The 17,787-nt window shown below is 44.6% G+C and overlaps 1 protein-coding gene across 1 annotated transcript in view; it reads right to left on the bottom strand.

The window, feature by feature from the left end:
- Window positions 1-17,787, bottom strand: part of LOC123769493 (trichohyalin) — a 518,341-nt gene that overhangs the window by 96,844 nt on the left and 403,710 nt on the right. Inside the window, 1 exon segment of the mRNA XM_069308773.1 lies at window positions 8,137-10,846. Within this exon segment, the coding sequence (XP_069164874.1) occupies window positions 8,137-10,846 (2,710 nt within the window).

Here is a 17,787-nt window from a genome sequence, read left to right as displayed (position 1 = left end):
AATTTGGGCTAGGATAATATTTAGAGGTCACTTAAAATACTTGAATATAATGTTCTCAAAAATGTAATTCTACTTTTTAAATTATGCCTTGTATTAATGAAGTTTTCATTTATGTATTAAATGTTTTACATCTTTTACCTTTTTTCTGGGGGAGCCTGCGGTGGTTCCCTGAAACTATCTTGCTGAGAGTACTCCATACTAAAATATCATATCATTTGTGGAAGTTCTGTTTGGCCTACAGGGGACCAGAGAAAGAACCTGGCCCCCCCCCACCCCCCTTCATAGAGGGAGCCTCCAGAATGTCGGTGAAGCTTTACAGACAACTGGAGGGTTCACAGAAAATGAAACCTCCAAACTGCCAAACAACTTAAATATAGAGCAATCTCAGCAAGTTGGCTTTCAGCGAGTCATCAGTGCTCCTCTTAAAAAGAGCCATTTCAGTACATTCAACACTGGGATTTTTACAGTTCTCTCCAGATAAAATGAAAAAAAAGTAGACAATACAAAATTTGGGTGGTCCAAAAATTTATTTTTTAAAATATATTGGGCCACAAGCATCCCATTGCTTCATATGGATAACTGATTAAACATAAAACAAAATACCAATGATGCTATTATTAATCTGCATCACTATGAAATTTGAGGCTTTGCCCTGAACTATATTCGATTCTTTCTTAGTGACAGACACCAATATGTAGCCATCAATAACATAACCTCCCCACTCTACCAGTAACAGTAAGAATGCCACAGGGCATTATCTTAGAACCTCTCCTATTTCTTCTATACATATCAATGAGTTGCCAAATGTTTCTAACATTCTTATTTATTTTGTATTTTTATTTTATTTTTATTTATATATACTGTATATACAAGAGTTCTTACATTCTTGAACAGCCATTAACATGCATAGTGTTTCGGGCAAGTCCTCAATCTTAATTTAAAAACATACACACTCATCCCCAGGAAGCAGCCCGTAGCAGCTGTCTAACTCCCAGGTACCTATTTACTGCTAGGTGAACAGAGCATCAGGGTGAAAGAAACTGCCCATTTGTTTCTGCCTCTGCCGGAGATCGAACCCTGGACCCTTAGAACTATGAACCCCGTGCGCTGTCCACTCAGCTGTCAGGCCCCCTTTACTATTTGCCTATATGCACTATCCTAACCTATCTTAAACTATATACAATTTGCTGACTATACTACTTTGATCTATTCAAGACCCAAACCCACACACACTAAACAATACTGTAAATAATGAATTAAAAAAGTCCATTCATGGCTGGCAACCAGCAAACTCAAACTAAACACAGAAAAGACCTACTAAATTTTATTTGGAAGTCAATCATCAAATCAAATTCAACATCAGATAAACAATTTTAACATTAGCAATAAAAATGAGGGAAGTTCCTTAGCCTATACAGCCAACCACGTGCTTTGTGAACCTCTCGGGCTGAGACCCGTCGGTTAACCTGATGTGTTCGTAAAAGTGGAATGTAAATCTAGGAGAGAAAGGACACGACAACCCGATCCAAAACTGAAGACAACCTACAAAGAGACAAAAAATGATAAAAAGACTGCCAGGAAACTTCATACAGTACTATCATCGAGACGAAGCACGCAGGTGGGACACCATCATTGAAGCCACCCGATCACCATACAAATGGTGATAAACCTGTGTCACAAAAACCAGAAGCAAAGACTGGAGGAGAAGACTGAACCAGCCATGTACCAGATTGAACCGATCTGCTGAAAGAGGCAGAGCTGCGGAAAAATCCCGGGTTCGAACACCGAGCAAGCAGTGCCTGAAACAAAGGCTGGGCTGGCCTCCAAGGGGCCAACAAGATAACTCTCCCCAGGTATGTCTCCAAATGAGCCAGAACTCGAAACAACAGCTGGACCAGGAGGAAGAGGTACAATTAAACGCCACCTTGACCAGTCCAGCTGAAAGGCATCGATCCACCCGGCCTCGCAGTCAGGGAAGGGCGCCATATATACTGTATAAACCCACTAATCCAGACTATATGGGAAGAACCCCAAGATGGATTAGCACGTTTTCCGGATTAATGTACTTTTTCACCACGGGAGTCCAAACGTGACCATTTCCAAAAATGTTTGTACAGATAGCCACTTGGTTTGCCAACTTAAGTTATCCGAAGGCAGGCAGGCAGTCATCCAGTCTGTCCAGTCAGTCCAGTCATCCAGTCTGTCCAGTCAGTCAGTCAGGACCGCGATGACCAGATGTTGTCGACTCCGAAGGCTGCGCCGGCTCCTAAACTGGCACCACTGGCCTACCACAATGTAAGGAACCCCGAGCCCTGGCACAACCCTTCCAAGAAGAGCTCCCATGCCCTCCACCCCCATCCCGAAGAACCAACAAATCCAACATGGGACGACAACTAGAAGCAGCTGCCTGTAAATACTGCACCACCGCAGACTCCACAAACAGCAAAGGATAAAAAAGCATAGAGAACCTAAGAACCAGGGCCTAAGCAGATTCCAAGGACTGAGCAAGTACCGCCTGACGACCCGCGAGATGAGAAGCAAAGTACAGAGGCACTGCCTCCCGCAGGATCTGCATAAACAACTTCAACAGGGCAGCCGATGCCTACACCACAAAGATCAACACACCATACCCAGGATCGTCACCCAGTGCCCCCCCCCCCATTCTCCACACAGGACCAAAGCCAATGACCACAAAGTGCACGAGTCCTCAGCTACCAGGGTCGCTGAAAGGGAGGGAGCCTGCACGTGAAGTTGCACAAAGTCGACGTTCCGAGGAAGAACAGGAGCGAACAAACACGCATTGAGGCATTCAAATTCTCCCCCCAGGTAAACATGAACAACCGTGAGAGCCTCTTGCAACTCAAGCATGCAGGACCAACAGAACATATACCACGCCCCAACAAAAAGTGAGGACAGTCTGCCTACCAGGATGACTCCGGAACATCATAACAAGCCCAGTAAGGAAGGGAAGAACTGAACTCAAAAGAGACAGGATCCATTATCAAGGTGTAATCTGGGTCACACAGGAGGTAAGCCGCAAGGGCTACGCGCACCTCATGAGGCGGAATGTGGGAAGCCGAAAACCTCAAGAAGGGAGGGACCAAAGAACCCAAGGAAACCTGGAACTGAACCCGGGGAGGAGCTGATGACATATCAAACTCGTACAGGGAGGGAGGAGAGGAGGATAAGAAAACACCACCTCCTGTAACAAGCCCCGCACAGAGGGTACCAACACCCAAGAGGGGTCAAACGGGTCCCAAGCCCCACAAGTCTGCCTCTCTCCTGCCCCAGGAACCTCCACACCAGAACCCAGGGCCCAGCCATCCTCCAAATCCTCCATGCTAAAAGAAAAGGCAGAGTCCACCAGAAAAGCATGAAAGGAGGGGGGCCCACTGGTCAGACCCAGAAGCATCGGCTGGAGGAACTGGCTCGAATGCCTTGCTTGCCACATTGAATGGGGGCATCCTTCAAAACTGCCCAAGTCTCACCACCAACTGAACCCTGCCCCGACTCCGGAACCCTCCAATGCTTCAGAGCCGGGTGCAGAGGCAGGGGGGGGGGGGGAAGGAAAGGGACGAACAACAGCAGGGAAAGGACAAGGGGGTGGGGACAAAACCAAAGTTGAGGCAACTAATGCCCCCAAGTCCGGGTCCCTATAACCAAAACGAGGCAGCCGTGGGGCACCCAGGTGAGCAACCATCCTGGAGCGCTGCAGGAACCTAAAACGTGTATGCAACACCGAAGCTGCCACCACCCAAATATCAAGATCAGTGGATTGGGTGAATCAGAATACATGCAAGGAACACCACTCACAAGACTCCAGGTCGAAGGTGTCAATGACCCAACAGGCACCATGATGGATTGTCACCCTGAGACAAGGGGGGGCTAGAGCAACCTTCAAACTCACACGATGCAAGGTGGCAACCCAGGGAACACATCCATCAGACCACTGAGCCCCAATGGGGATTTCCAGGGCCCTTAGATGCTCTGCTAAGGTAAGCCCAGGCAAGGTACTGCTAACCAGCGCCCCAAACTACCAAGCAAACTACTAAAGTGCTGAACCCCTGTTGAGCACTTTAGTACAGTAGTTTGCTTTAATAGTTCTGCTGTCTGTGCAGCTTCCCCCTCCCAGGGAAGGGGAAGCTGCGCAGACAGTGGCGCAGTGACGGGTGTGACATCATGCTCGTTTTAGTTTGGGGAGTTCTGTTCAACAGTTTAGCTTTCAGTAGCAATTTGTAACCAGATAGTGTTTGTATTGGGGTGTGTAACTCTCTGGGTGCCTGACCTGGTCGATGGCAGACATAGAATGCTTCCAACCACATGTGGGGTTTCTTTAAGTCATTGCTCCTCATGCCTCATCTGAGGGGGCTGGGTTCTGGCTCTTGGTACCCAGTAGGCAGAATTCCATTTGCTTTAACTGATGCCATGGTCTAATGCATTCATATTAGCCTGAATAGCTCCGGGAAACCGAATGGGGCTCTCGCCAGAAAAGGTTGGTTTACTCTCTAAAATCAGATATTATGTTCTCCACTCTGCTCTCCTTCCATTATACTACTCGCTAATCTATCCCTATCTTACATACGATATCTGTGCATGGGGTTCATCTACTGCAACTTACCTCAAATCCATCATCACTCAGCAAAAATCTGCTATCAGAACTATGACGAACTCTGTCTTCAGACAATGCACAGTCATTCTGTTTAAGTCTCTACACATGCTAGACATACACTCACTCCACACATTCTCTTGTGTTATTTACAAATACAAAATCTTGTTCCTAAATGCTTGTCTTGATTTGAAACTTTTCCTTGATAGGTGTAATAGAATCTATGAGCATCGCCCCAGAAATAAATATTTCTGTGACATCCCTAGAGTCAAACTAAATCTGTGCAAACACTCCATGCAAATAAAAGGACCCAGTCTATGGAACTGACTTCCTAATGAATTAAAAAGTTGTCTAACCTATGCCTCATTCAAAAGTAAAACCAAAAACTACCTAATTTCAACCTCATAGTTTCCAACCCTGTGCTTCAAACTCACACTGTATCTTTTGCTACCCACTCCCCAATATATATACATCTTCAATTTATATTGTAATCACCTGTCTATTTATATTGTAGTTATATGTAGATATAAAATTTTGCTACAATATACCTTTTTATCTTGCCTGATCTGTTTAGTTTAATTAAGGACTTGCCCAAAATGCTAGGCATATTAGCAGCTTTACAAGAATGTAAAAATACCAATATTATGTAATCTCACAAACCCATTGTACCTTGTTATAAATAAATAAATAAATCAGTAAATAAATAAATAAATAAATAAATAAATAAATAAACTTTGGCTCAAACAAATAATATTTAGGAGTCAATGAAGAAAATATAAAAATTCTTATTTTTTTACAGGTATATATATAATTCATACAGATATTATTAGCAAGAACCATATCACTAAGAGATGTATCAGCAAAGCATATGCGCTGTAACAGCTAAATGCCTTACTGATTATGAAAAGTGATCATAGGTGTAATCTGTTAAAAAACTGAATGAAGCTGAGAAATGTCATGAATGAGGCTTGGTGATGATTTAGTGTTAGATTAGTATTAGTAAAGTCCTTGTGGCTCACAGAGGAGATATTACATGTTATATGAGCATCATGCCAATAACATACATCAAGATGCAACTTACTTAACTATTATTTTTTCCTGCACAATAAACATAACATTGTGTATGCAGTACACCATGATGACAGACAGTAAGGTATGATGAAATACTAGCAATGCGCTTAAAAAGGTAAAAAAATTTGATCAATTAAAATAATAAAACAATTGGGGCTATGAAAAGAAACTAGAGAACATAATAACAGTAAAATAATTATATACAAATTAAGGTTGAAATAGACAAAATTATTGAAATCATTATTTTAAAACATGAGAAATATTTTATTTATCGAGAATAAATAAAAATGCTGAAATTAATGTACACAAATTCTACCGGTGTGTAATGCTATCAATACATTATAAGTTCGTGAAAAAAATGAGGAAATTATCTGTGTAGCTTAGAATAAACATACTTAACCCCTGGGCAGCACTTGGGGTTATAGCCTGCAACACCGCCAACGTGCAAAAAAAAACTAAATTCAAATTTTTGTTTTTCTTCTAAGATTGTTAATTAACACTTTGCCCAGCCCAGTGTGCATGCCCCTACCAGGCCTACCTCAAGATGGACCTGGCGTTTCCCAGGAGCGCACACACCACACTAAAATATGTATACTTTTTTCCAGTGTTCTGACCTCAATTTCTATGCTATGTTGTTCATCTTGGTATAAAGTTGTTTACAAGCTAAAGGCACGCATTTTAAAACTGTTCCCATAATAATCGAACAATAAATGGAATTTTAACAAATATTTTACTTTTGGAAGCAAAATATGTCTCTTCCGGACATCCGTAGAGTTAATTATGGATGCAATATCCGTCGCCGCCAGATGAAAGTGTTAAAATGTGTTCCCTGATCATGGGAAAAATAATAAAAAAAATTGTAGGCGACATATTTTGGCCGCAATAGGGTTAGGATGTCTGGCAAAATTAAAGCGTTGACAGATTACGCATCCCGAATTGGTCTTCTCCACCTACGCTGACAGACGGGAGTTGCCACAAAGATATTCTAGTATTACCTAATTATTTCAATGTCTCTGATTTATTTTTTCTCTTTTTTTTTCCGTAATATTATTCAATAGTGCATAGTGTGATATATAATAAAGTGTGTGAGCATCACTATACTCAAATGTATGATGTGCATATTATTGATTCAATTATTATGTTCATAAAACAATAAACAAATAGTTTTGCTGTTATTACACTACACACACACGTTATATATAAGTATCTGCATGTTTTGTTCACCATAGAGAACCACTAAGTTGGAATGATGAGTCCAAACAACAAGAGTGGGCTGCCACACCTAGCCAGCAGCAGCTACCTCCCTCCTTCCTTCAACACCTCACTCGCCAACATTGCTCCTCCCACCATACTGTTTTTTTTCTGTTACTACACTATATACACACATGTTATATATAAGTATCTACATGTTTTGTTCACCATAACTGGACAACTAAGGTAGTATGGTGTCCAAACAACATACCAGCTTATACCAGTTTACAAATGTGAGAAAGGCTGCATGAACGAGCAAGCCATAGGTCACTAAGAACTCTATATGAGCCAGCCAGGATCCCCATAAACGTACACAGTACCATGACCATCGCACCATTGATTGTCTGTAAGGATTGGTCAGTCCTGCTGCTAATTAACTAAGCTCCATGACTAATCAACCCCTGACAACACTCATGGATCCATTTGGGTACAGTTTTTCATCAAATTCTTGTGCCATAATTTTATAAAAAACTGAACCCAAATGGATTCATGAGGGTCATCATGAATAGGGGAGGGGGAGCCTCTACCATCAGTTCTTGACTGATGTTAATACCTGGCAGTCATTGGTGTGCTTTGGCTTCAATTTCTTGTTTTGGTGGTATTTTGTCTTTTTAGGCAGTTCCAATATTTGTGTGCATAAGCCAGGAATTTTGTGTACTAGAGCTGCATGTATTCAGGGTTATCTTCCCTGTGCACTTTGTAAGTACTACCCTTGCACAGTCAGGGTTACCTTCCCTTGGGCATTTGGAAAACACTCACATCGGAGCTTCCTCTCTCGAGGTGGTCCTCGCCCTTGGAGTAAGCCGGGGGTCTTGGGCTTTCCGTTTTGCCCAGAGTTTGGAGGGTGTTTTTGGCAACACCAAAGTAAGTAAAAAGTAAATTTTTAATTGAGGATTGAGTAGTCATCTTTACTAAATACTTTGGACAGTTTTTCTCAAATATTCTTCTTGTGGCTGCTGATTTCAAGTCACTGGGTAGTGTCCAAATATATGACCATTAACACAATGTGTACAAAACAAGTTAAAACATCAGTGTCAAAATATTTTTCTATTTCCATATCCTAAATTATGTCCAAAAAGCATCTTATGGTAATTTTTACATAAATAAAATTGGATACATTTTTTTTCTCTCCCTTAAAATATAGATACAAGAAAGATGATCCAGCCAGTAAACAATAAATCTCTGGTCCCTCCATTCCCCCAACTGACCTGTTTTTTCTCCAGCTCTGTAACCAGCAACTCAAGCTGACTTTGAAGCCTTTGTTTTTCAACTGCAGAATTCTTCAATTCATTATTAGCTTTGTCCAAATCGGCTTTTAATCTTTGTGTATCTGGGTTCTCTCGTGGATTATTGCTCTGTTTCTGTAACTGTTGTTGCTGTTGATGTATTTGCTGTTGCAAAATCTGCAGTTGTTGTGTTTGCTGTTGTATTTGTTGTTGTGATTGTTGTGCTTGCTTCTGTAATGTTTGATTTTGTTTTTGTGCCTGTTGATTTTGTTGAGTTATTTGCTGTATCTGTCTATTTAGCTCTTGATTCTGCTGATTCAGCTGCTGAATTTGCTGATTTGTTTTCTGACTGTCTTGTGCCATGGTTTGCATTTGCTTTTGCATTTCTTGGACAGCTCGTTCAGCTTGGTCTGCTCTCTGTTTTTCAGAGGTGACACTTTGTTGCAATTTGGTTGTCTCACCTTCACCCTTCATGCTTGTCTCCTTTACCTGTTTATCCAATTCTGAAGATTCTCGTTCTGCCTTTTCTGCTCGTAATCTGCACTTTTCTCCTTCACTGCGCAATATTCCTAGTTCTTTTTCTTTTCCTTGCAATTGAACAATCAAGTTCTTTAACTCTTTTTCAGCTTCCCTCTGAATAAGTCCTGCCTCCTTCTGGGCAGCCTGAGCAGTTTGTTGAGCTTTCTGTACCTCTTGCTGCAATCTCTGAACTTCTTTCTCTGCTTCTGCTCTCAATGCATTAAATTCCTTTTCCTTTGAAGAAAGCTGCCCACTCAGTTTTTGAATTTCCTTTTCTCTGCCTTCTAACATGTCCTTAGCTCCTTGCTCCATTTCCTTGGTTGTATTATTCAATTCAGATTTTATTCGTTTGTTTTCATCTCTTGTTTTTTGTAGGTCAGATTCTGTTTGTTTCAGTTCTTGTTGGAAGTTTAGAAGCATATCTTGTGATTTTTCTAACTGCTTTACTAACTGATCGCGCTCTGATTGTAATTGTTTTAATTCAGATTCTAATTTTGATATCATCTTTTCACGTTTTTCTTGAGTTGTATTTAGCCTTTCTTTCTCTGTTGCAACTTTTGAGAGTTCATCCTTAGCTCTTTCAAGTTCCTTATTGAGTCTTATTATCTCTTCTTTGCATTTGTCAAGATCTTGATTTGACTTTTGTTGGTAATCAGTAGCTTTACCAATCATTGATTTGGTTTCTTCTAAGTCTCTCTTATGTTTTTTATTTTCTATTTCAAGTCTCTCCTTTGTATCATTAGCTCTTCTAAGCTCAGTTTGTGATTTTTCAAGGCGTTCATGGAGTTTTTCAAGCTCCACTGACATTCTTTCAAATTCAATCTTTGCTGATTCATTACTTTCTTGGTATTTAGACATATGTTGCTGTGACCTTTCCATCTCATGAGTCAACCGCTGAACTTCCAGTTCTGCTTTCTCTTTCCCTGCTTGAACACGATTCAAGTCAGCTTGGCTACGTTCTAATCTATCTTTCAACTTATTTACTTCGATCGAGGTCTTGTCCACCTCAGTCTTGTTGCGATCTTGAGCATCAAGGAAACGTTCAAGCTGTTCTTGGCTTAACTGCAAATCACTCTTAAGCCGCTCATTTTCACATTCCAATTTTTCCACCTTCTGTTGTGATTTTGTACATTCAATTTGAGACCGTTCATACTTATCTTTAGTCTTTTCATGTTCAATATTCATTCGTTCAAGTTCTCCTTCATATTTTTCATGAGTGGTGGTGAACTTACCTACTCTTGATTGTGTTTTATCTAGCTCTGTTTTCATACTTGCAATTTCTTCAGAGAGTTTTTCATTTAAAAGTTTCTCTTTTTGTAGATCAATTTGGCTTGTGTCATATCGCTCTCGTAACCGCTCATTTTCAGATACAATCTTTTCAATATCCTGTTTATTCTTTTCATAATCTAACTGATATTTACCTCTTTGTTGATCCGCTCTGTCCATTTCACTCTTGAGTTTGGTCACCTCTATTTCATACTTCTCCCGCAAAATAGATTCTCTTTCAAAGTCCTTCTGTGTCTTCTCCAGTTTGTCCTTCACCCTTTCTACCTCAATTTTCAATAATTCATAGTCTTCTTTGGTCCGTTCTGTATTGTCCTGATATTTACCCATCCGAACCAAAACTCGATCCATTTCAGCTTGTATGTTCTCGCATTCTTGCTGTAACTTTTCCTTTTCATTACGAGCTTTACTAAGTTCTAAAGTGTTTCTCTCATATTTATCCTTATATTTTTCAACTTCAATTTGTAATCTAGCAATTTCTTCCTGACTTTTTTCTTGGCTGGTCTGTGCCTTGCCATACTGTGCTTGGGCTCGCTCTAGTTCAAAAGTTAATTGATCCACATCATTTTGTAATTTTTCCTTCTCACTACCAACACGTCGAAGTTCAACTGTCGTTTTATCGTAACGCTCTTTGAGAATAGTCAAATCCACATTAAGTCTTTCAATTTCCTCTTTTAATTTTTCTTCAGCCTCCTTAGCTCGGACACACTGGAGACTTGAACGATCATAGGATTCTTGAATACGGTCATAATCTTCTTGTAGTTTAACTTTTTCATCTTTGATCTTATTAAAAAGAACTTGAGTCTTTTCAATTTCAACTTGAAGACGTTCTTGTTCTGCTTGTGCGGATTCCAATCGGGTTTGTAGACGGAAGTTCTCACTCTGTGATCTGTTGAAAAAAGATTTAATTAAATTTTTTATCATTACACCTTTCAATGCAATATTTGACTGAACTTTAATGAATGAAAATGATTATTCACTACCATACTTGAGTTTTTCCAGATACGTAGAAAATAATTTTCAAAGACTGTGTTGCTTGACAAGAAAGACAGACTGGGAATCCTAAGATATGAAGCCTGGAATCCCAGACAACAAACCAAGTGTTACAGGAGACACGGCACAGGCGCTCAGGGAACACAGCCTGAGGGGGATCAAGGCAAGGGCAAGGACACACAGCCAGATGGCCCAGGGCACACAGTATGAGGTTCCAGGACAGTACCCAGAAGCCAGGCACAGCAAAGACCCAGAGTACACAGTCTGAGGCCAGGGAATGTATTTTGGAGCCAGGCCACTAAGTTGAAAATATAAATAATAGTTATGGCAAGAAATAGCAAATGTAATTACATTAGCTGTATTAAAGTATTAAACCTGGAACTAAAGTCATAAGTTGTGAGACTTTCCTAACCCTACAACCCTACCCCCTTTTTTATAAACCAACAATCTTGGAATTCCCTTTGAAAATCTAACAAATCTACTCCTTCCAAGGCAAATCTGGTCTCAATACCCTTACTTTCACAAACCCAACAACACTGATCTTCCCTTCATTTGCTGACCTGCCCACTATGTAAGGAAGGGATCCATTTTTAGTGCATTTTGGATGAAACAAAACAATAACAATTTTCATGTGAAACACTAATTGAAACTCCTGCCAAATCAGTAGGAAGCCTATGAATGCACAAGCTACTAGGGAAGATAAGAAATGTAGATGATTGTCATGCCCCTCAAGAAAACCTGGACAAAATAAGTGTATGGTGCAGCACTTGGAAAATGGAATTTATTGTGAATAAATTCCATGTTATGGAATGTGGACTAGGAGAAAATAGGCCACACGCAACCTACAAATTTAAAAACAACAGCGTTGAGTGTAATGAAACGCCATTTTCTGGGTAAGCCCCAGAGGCTCCCTGGAGCTTATCAGGCTAATGTATGTTATATTAGACCGGGACATTAGCTAAGGAGTTCAGACCTACCAGGGACCAGCACCAGAACCTGGCCCCTTCAGAGAGGTTTCAGGGAGCAATGGCCCTGGAAAACTCTCTTATGGTTGGGGTTTTTCCTTATCTGCCATTGACCAGGGTTAGGCACCCAGAAAGGTAGGCATAACAAAACAAACCCCACATGGCAAGATATTAAAAAAAAAAAAAAAAAAAAAAAAAAAAAAACAGAAGTAGAAACTCCCTACAATCCCAAGGAAACAAGCAAACATCACAACTTACTGCCACACCGATTGTCTGCACAGCCCTCCCTGCCCTGAGAGGGGGAGGGGGGGGGCCCCCGGACCTCACCGTGCCGGCTGCTTAGCACCAGTTCGGAAGCTAAGCTTCAACCAACGCGAAAAAAACACCGACCGGTGGGAGGGAGGGTTGCCAGGGAGCTTCCGGGGTTCACCCAGAAAATGGCGTTTCATTACATTCAACGCTGGTTTTCTGTGGGGAGCCCCTACGGCTCCCTGTAGCTTCATACCCAAAGAGAAAGAAAAGAAAGGGCTGACCCAGGAAGCGGCCGTCACAAACTCCGCAACGCGAAGTCGAGACAACAGGCAGCAACCTAAAGCAACACAAGAACGCACAGGAGCAGACACGCTCACAAATGAACGGGCGGCCAGGAACCTGTGCGACCCCCAAATCCTCGCGCCCGAATTGAGCCCAAGACGTCACCAAACACGGCAGCGAAAGCTTCAAACGTCCGAACAGCACGGGCGCAAGGACAGACTGCAGGCTGGTAGACTAAAGACAATTGCAGACGACCTGGGAGACAAGCTCTGAAACAGGGAACGAGGGGAACTAGATCAACCCAAAGCGCATCCCCAGCCACAGCATGCAGGTAACGGCGAAGAGCCGCAACTGGAGAACACATGTGCCACCCCCGGCCGAGCCAACCAAGAATCAATAACCCAAGAACCCCTCCGTAAAGTAGCCGTCTCGACCGTTGCCAGAAGGACAGAGCAAGGCTGCAAGCATACAAACCTACCACCAGTACCAAAAGAGCAGACACCTCTGCGCCGGAGGAGAGCCGGAAGCTCCCCGACCCGACCTGCAGAGACCAATGCCAACAGAGTATAGCCTTTGAAAAACAATCTTGAACTGAAGGGGCTACCACAAACTGAGGAGAGGAAGGATAAAAGGGCACCTTGATCAAGGACCAGGACAGCTCAGGCGGCGCATGAGCAGGCCGAAGGTGAAACAACACGAGAAGCGTATGGAACAGGGTGGATGTGACATTCACCCCGAATGCAAGCCAGAGCAGTTCCGCCAGCGCCGCGCAATACGAGGTGACAGTAAGAGGCATCAATTAACAGTCCTGAAAAACCCAAGAAAGGACAAGATAACCTGATGCGAAAGAGAAGACAACCTGTGAAGAGCAAGAAAATGGCAAATAGAAATGCCAGGAACATCATACTGTTGGCGAGACAAAGCTCACAGGTGGGACACCATCAACTAAGCTACCTGATCACCAGTGAGATGGTGATACACCCGCATCAGCAGAGCAGATGCGAAGAGGCGAGGTGAAGGCCAAACCAGTCACGTACAGGATCGGTCCGACCTGCCGAAAGAGGCAAAGCTGTGAGAAACGCCCCAGGTTTGGACACCTATCAAGCAGAGTCTGAAAAGAAAGCTGGGCCGGCCACCAAGGGACTATGAGGACTACTCTCCTTGGGAAGGACTCCAACCAAGCCAGAACCTGAAGCAACAGCTGGACCGAGAAAAGAGGAACAGGTTTGAGGCTACCTCAAATAGTTGAGGCTATTTGAGGCTACCTCAAATAGTCCTGCCGAAGGCATCCACCGTGAACGCCTCGCAGGCGGGTAAGGGTGCCACATAGAATGGGAGACGCCGAGACCATGCCGACGCGAAGATGTCCATGTCCAGGAGTCCATACGTTCAGCAGAGCCAATGAAACGAGTTGGCGACGACCAGCCAAACCGTGAACAGAGGAATGAACCGAGACAGGCTGTCCACCAGGACATAGGACACCCCGGACATGAAACAGACAGCTAGCCAAACCCCGAGGAGCCAGCAGACGAGCCACTCGAAGGGACCAACCCCAAAGGTCAAGGACCTAAGAGAATTCCCGTGGTTCTGGCAACGAACCACCGAAAAACAGTTCGGAGTCGGATGGGAGAGCCCCAAGTGACCCGAACCCTCAGAAGCGCAAACCAGACAGCCACGAACTCCCGAACCGTGCTGTGAACCCGACAGACGGACGGATCTCACCATCCCCGGCTGGCCTGGTGAGCACTGGCCACAAAGCCCCAGCCGAGAGATGACCCGTCTGCGAACACATCGAGCGAAGGCTCTGGGAGGCGCCAAGGCACGAAACCCAGAAAACCCCAAAGAGGAGGCCAGTGACGCAGCATCAACACAAGATCCCTGGAGGACAAACCTAACGATTGCGAGAGGCAGAAGGGCAGTCCCCGAAAGAGCTGAACAGACACCGAGGCCAAACCCTACCCGACGGGCAGACCAGCACGGTGAAGTTCAGACTCCCGCACAACCGCTCGAGCAACCACCGAGTGACCCGGGACCCCCTCATAAACAGTCGAAGGCGGGACCACAGCCACAGCAACGCTTCTGGAGGGAAAGACAAAGAGGCGGTCCAAGAGTCCTAAACAAGACCCAGCCAGGTTCAAACCCGGGACGGAACCAGATGGAGTGGTCTCCTGATCACCAGGAATCCGAACCCGGTAATCTGGAAATAACCACACCCCTGGCGAGCAGACAAGCGGACCGACTGGGGGGCCCACACCAGCCAGTTGTCGAGGTAGGCCAGAAACCGAATCCCGAGCAGACGCAGACAGGTCACCAAGATCTGGTAAAGATGCGTAAATACACTAAGTGCTAATGACAAACTAGGGAAGGCAACAAAAGCGGCAAGCCTGAAGCCCAACCACGATCTGTGCCAGTCCCAGAATCCTGGAGAGGAATGTGCCAAGAAGTGACCCGGAGGTCCAGGGACACCATCCAGGCACCTGGCCCCAACAGAAGCCGGACCGGAGACAACAGTCTTCCAAAGAGGGCAAACAATCCAGGGTGCAGACTGCGCAAGTCCAGAAGAACCGCAAGGCCCATGTTTGCACTAAAACATGCGGGAACCTCGGAGGGATAGGGTAGAACGACGACGTCCAAATGCAACCATACTAAGATGACACGACGAAGCACAGCAAAAGAAACCCACCCCACTAGCCCTGAACCTCCCAAAGAGGGGAGAAGCCGCCCGATGTGACCAGAGGTCGGAAGACAACCACAAGCAAGAGTCAACAGAGCATGCTGCTCCCCCAGTGCCCCATCAACAGTGAAGGAAAGGGAACTACTCCTGAAAGAAAATGTATATACAGTGGCACCTCGATTAACGAGTTTAATCCGTTCTGGCACCGAGCTCGTTATGTGGAAAACTCGTTTTAACACTATCGCCCATGCAACGCGCGCACCGCAGACTTTGACGTCATGGCGCTAATGGTGCGGGCAAGCGTGAGGCGATGCCTAAATGTGTATACTCGTTTCAGTTTTCTCACCTTAATTCTCGTGCTACGTCGTTCGTTTTGGTATCATTGTGTTCGCAATTAAATCCCCTGCAGATGTATATGCATATAATGTCCAAAAGCCTGGCGAGACTCCCCGCAGCAAAGCCTAAAGTTACCCGTGAATGAGCATCAATTTGCATACCACAACCTAATGTGTATATTCATTCAGTTTGATAACATCAATTTTCGTGTTACATTGCTTGTTTTAGTATCAAATTGTTCGCAATATAAAGGCGCGCATTTTAAAACTAGTCTCAGGAACCCGCAACATAGGCCCCAGGGCAGAGCTGTCTTCTATGTCCTCTGCCCTTAAAGAGAAGGAAGAGTCCAAGGAAAAGGCCACTGGTAAGACCCAGAAGCCTTGGCAGGAGGAACAGGCTCGAAAACTTTCGTCCCCAACCCGAACGGGGCAACCCTCAAAGCCGCCAAAGACTCGGCATCAACTAAACCCCACCCCGACCCAGAACCCCACAGACGGTCAGGAGCCAGGAACAGGGAGGGAAATCGGCTAACAGCACCTAACTAAACGGGGCGGCTCCGGGGCATCCGGGTGGAAAACCAACCTAGCACATTGCAGCAACCTAAACCTATCTTTCAACACGGATGCCGCCTGTACTCTGAATAGTATCTGGACATCAGAAGAGTACTGGTGAACAAGCACAGAACACCTTTCACAAGACTCCGGGTCAAGGTGTCAGTGACCCAACAGGCAGCATGACGGAGGTAAAAGTGGCGACCATCACCCTGAGACAAGGGCACAGTAACCAACGAACCCACACAAGATGGGATGGAATCGAGAAGACACATCCAGTGGTCCACCAATCCCTGACAGGGTTTTCTCAGGGCCCGTAGACTGACTGCTACGGGAAGCCCGGCAAGATGTTGCTAACCGGTTAAATACCCAAGCTAACAAGGGGTAGATGCAACACTGAAAACCCCTGCGAAGTGTACAATCACGGAGGCCTAGCAGAGGGCCACCAAACACTACCAGTGGAACTATAGCCACAATAGGCAGACCCCTACCAGACAAAGAAAATAAAAACAGAAGAAAATCCCCGCAAAAGTACACCATCCCCAGAGGCAACAGGAACCGGTCGCCGAATAGGTGGCAGGTCATGAAACATCTTGATGCCCTAACCAGCACAACACCAGTCCCTACCCAAGGCCAAACATGGGCCCCAAGGCCCAGCTGACCCCAAGGGCGAGGCAAAAGCTGAGCAGCAAGAACCTCTACGGGAATGGTTCCCGAATGCCCCAGGGAAGATAACCCTGTCACGCAAGGGCAGTACTCACAGGGCACTTAGGGAAGTCAGCCACTAAGCGCATGCAGCCCGGTCACTGATGAGGTACTTCTGGCCACCGCACAACACAACACACGGCAGTGAATGCCACACAAGGCAAACACCGCCTAGGAAACTGAGGCCAGAGAAGCGTCTATCCCGATTGACATTAGCTTACGAACTGAAGCTTGGCAGCTGGCGCGGTAGGTCCGGGGCTCCCCCCCCCCTCCCTCTCAGGGCGGGGAGGGCTGTGCGGACGATCGGCGCGGCAGTAAAGTGTGATGCTTGCTTGTTTCCTGTAGGGAGTATTGTAGGGAGTTTCTACCTCTCTGTTCGGTTTTTTGTTTTAGTTTTTTACCATGTGGGGTTTGTTTTGTTATGCCTATCTTTCTGGGTGCCTAACCCCGGTCGATGGCAGATTAGGAAAACCCCAACCATAAGGGGGTTTTCCAGGGCCATTGCTCCCTGAAACCTCTCTGAAGGGGCCAGGTTCTGGTGCTGGTCCCTGGTAGGTCTGAACTCCTTAGCTAATGTCCTGATGTAATATAACATACATTAGCTCGATAAACTCTAGGGAGCCGTAGAGGCTCCCCACAGAAAATCACCACAAAAGCGAAATTTCTTATAGGCGCGATCATCACTAAGCGGGCAGCTGTAGTAAACTGAGGCAGGTTCGCATGACCGGGAACCACGCGCTCGGTTGACCCAAACGTGTACCAACAAATATCGTAAGTCGACGACACCATCGGATGTCGAGTCGCATTTTTCGATGAAATTTACATCGTAACTCGAAATTATCGTAAGTAGGGGCAATCGTAAGTTGAGGTGCCACTGTATACATATACAATGGAGCCTCGACTTACGATGCTAATCCGATCCCAGAGACGGATCGTAACTGGAAATATCGTAAGTCGAAGCGATTTTTCCCATAAGAAATAAAGGGTATTGAATTAATCCGTTCCCCACCTTCCAAAATATTAACATACAAATACATTTTATACTGAATACAATGTTTTTTTCTAACTACAA

This window comes from Procambarus clarkii, chromosome 63, assembly GCF_040958095.1.
Source record: "Procambarus clarkii isolate CNS0578487 chromosome 63, FALCON_Pclarkii_2.0, whole genome shotgun sequence".
Classification (NCBI taxonomy): Eukaryota; Metazoa; Arthropoda; class Malacostraca; order Decapoda; family Cambaridae; genus Procambarus; species Procambarus clarkii.
This window is presented reverse-complemented; position numbering and strand designations above follow the sequence as displayed.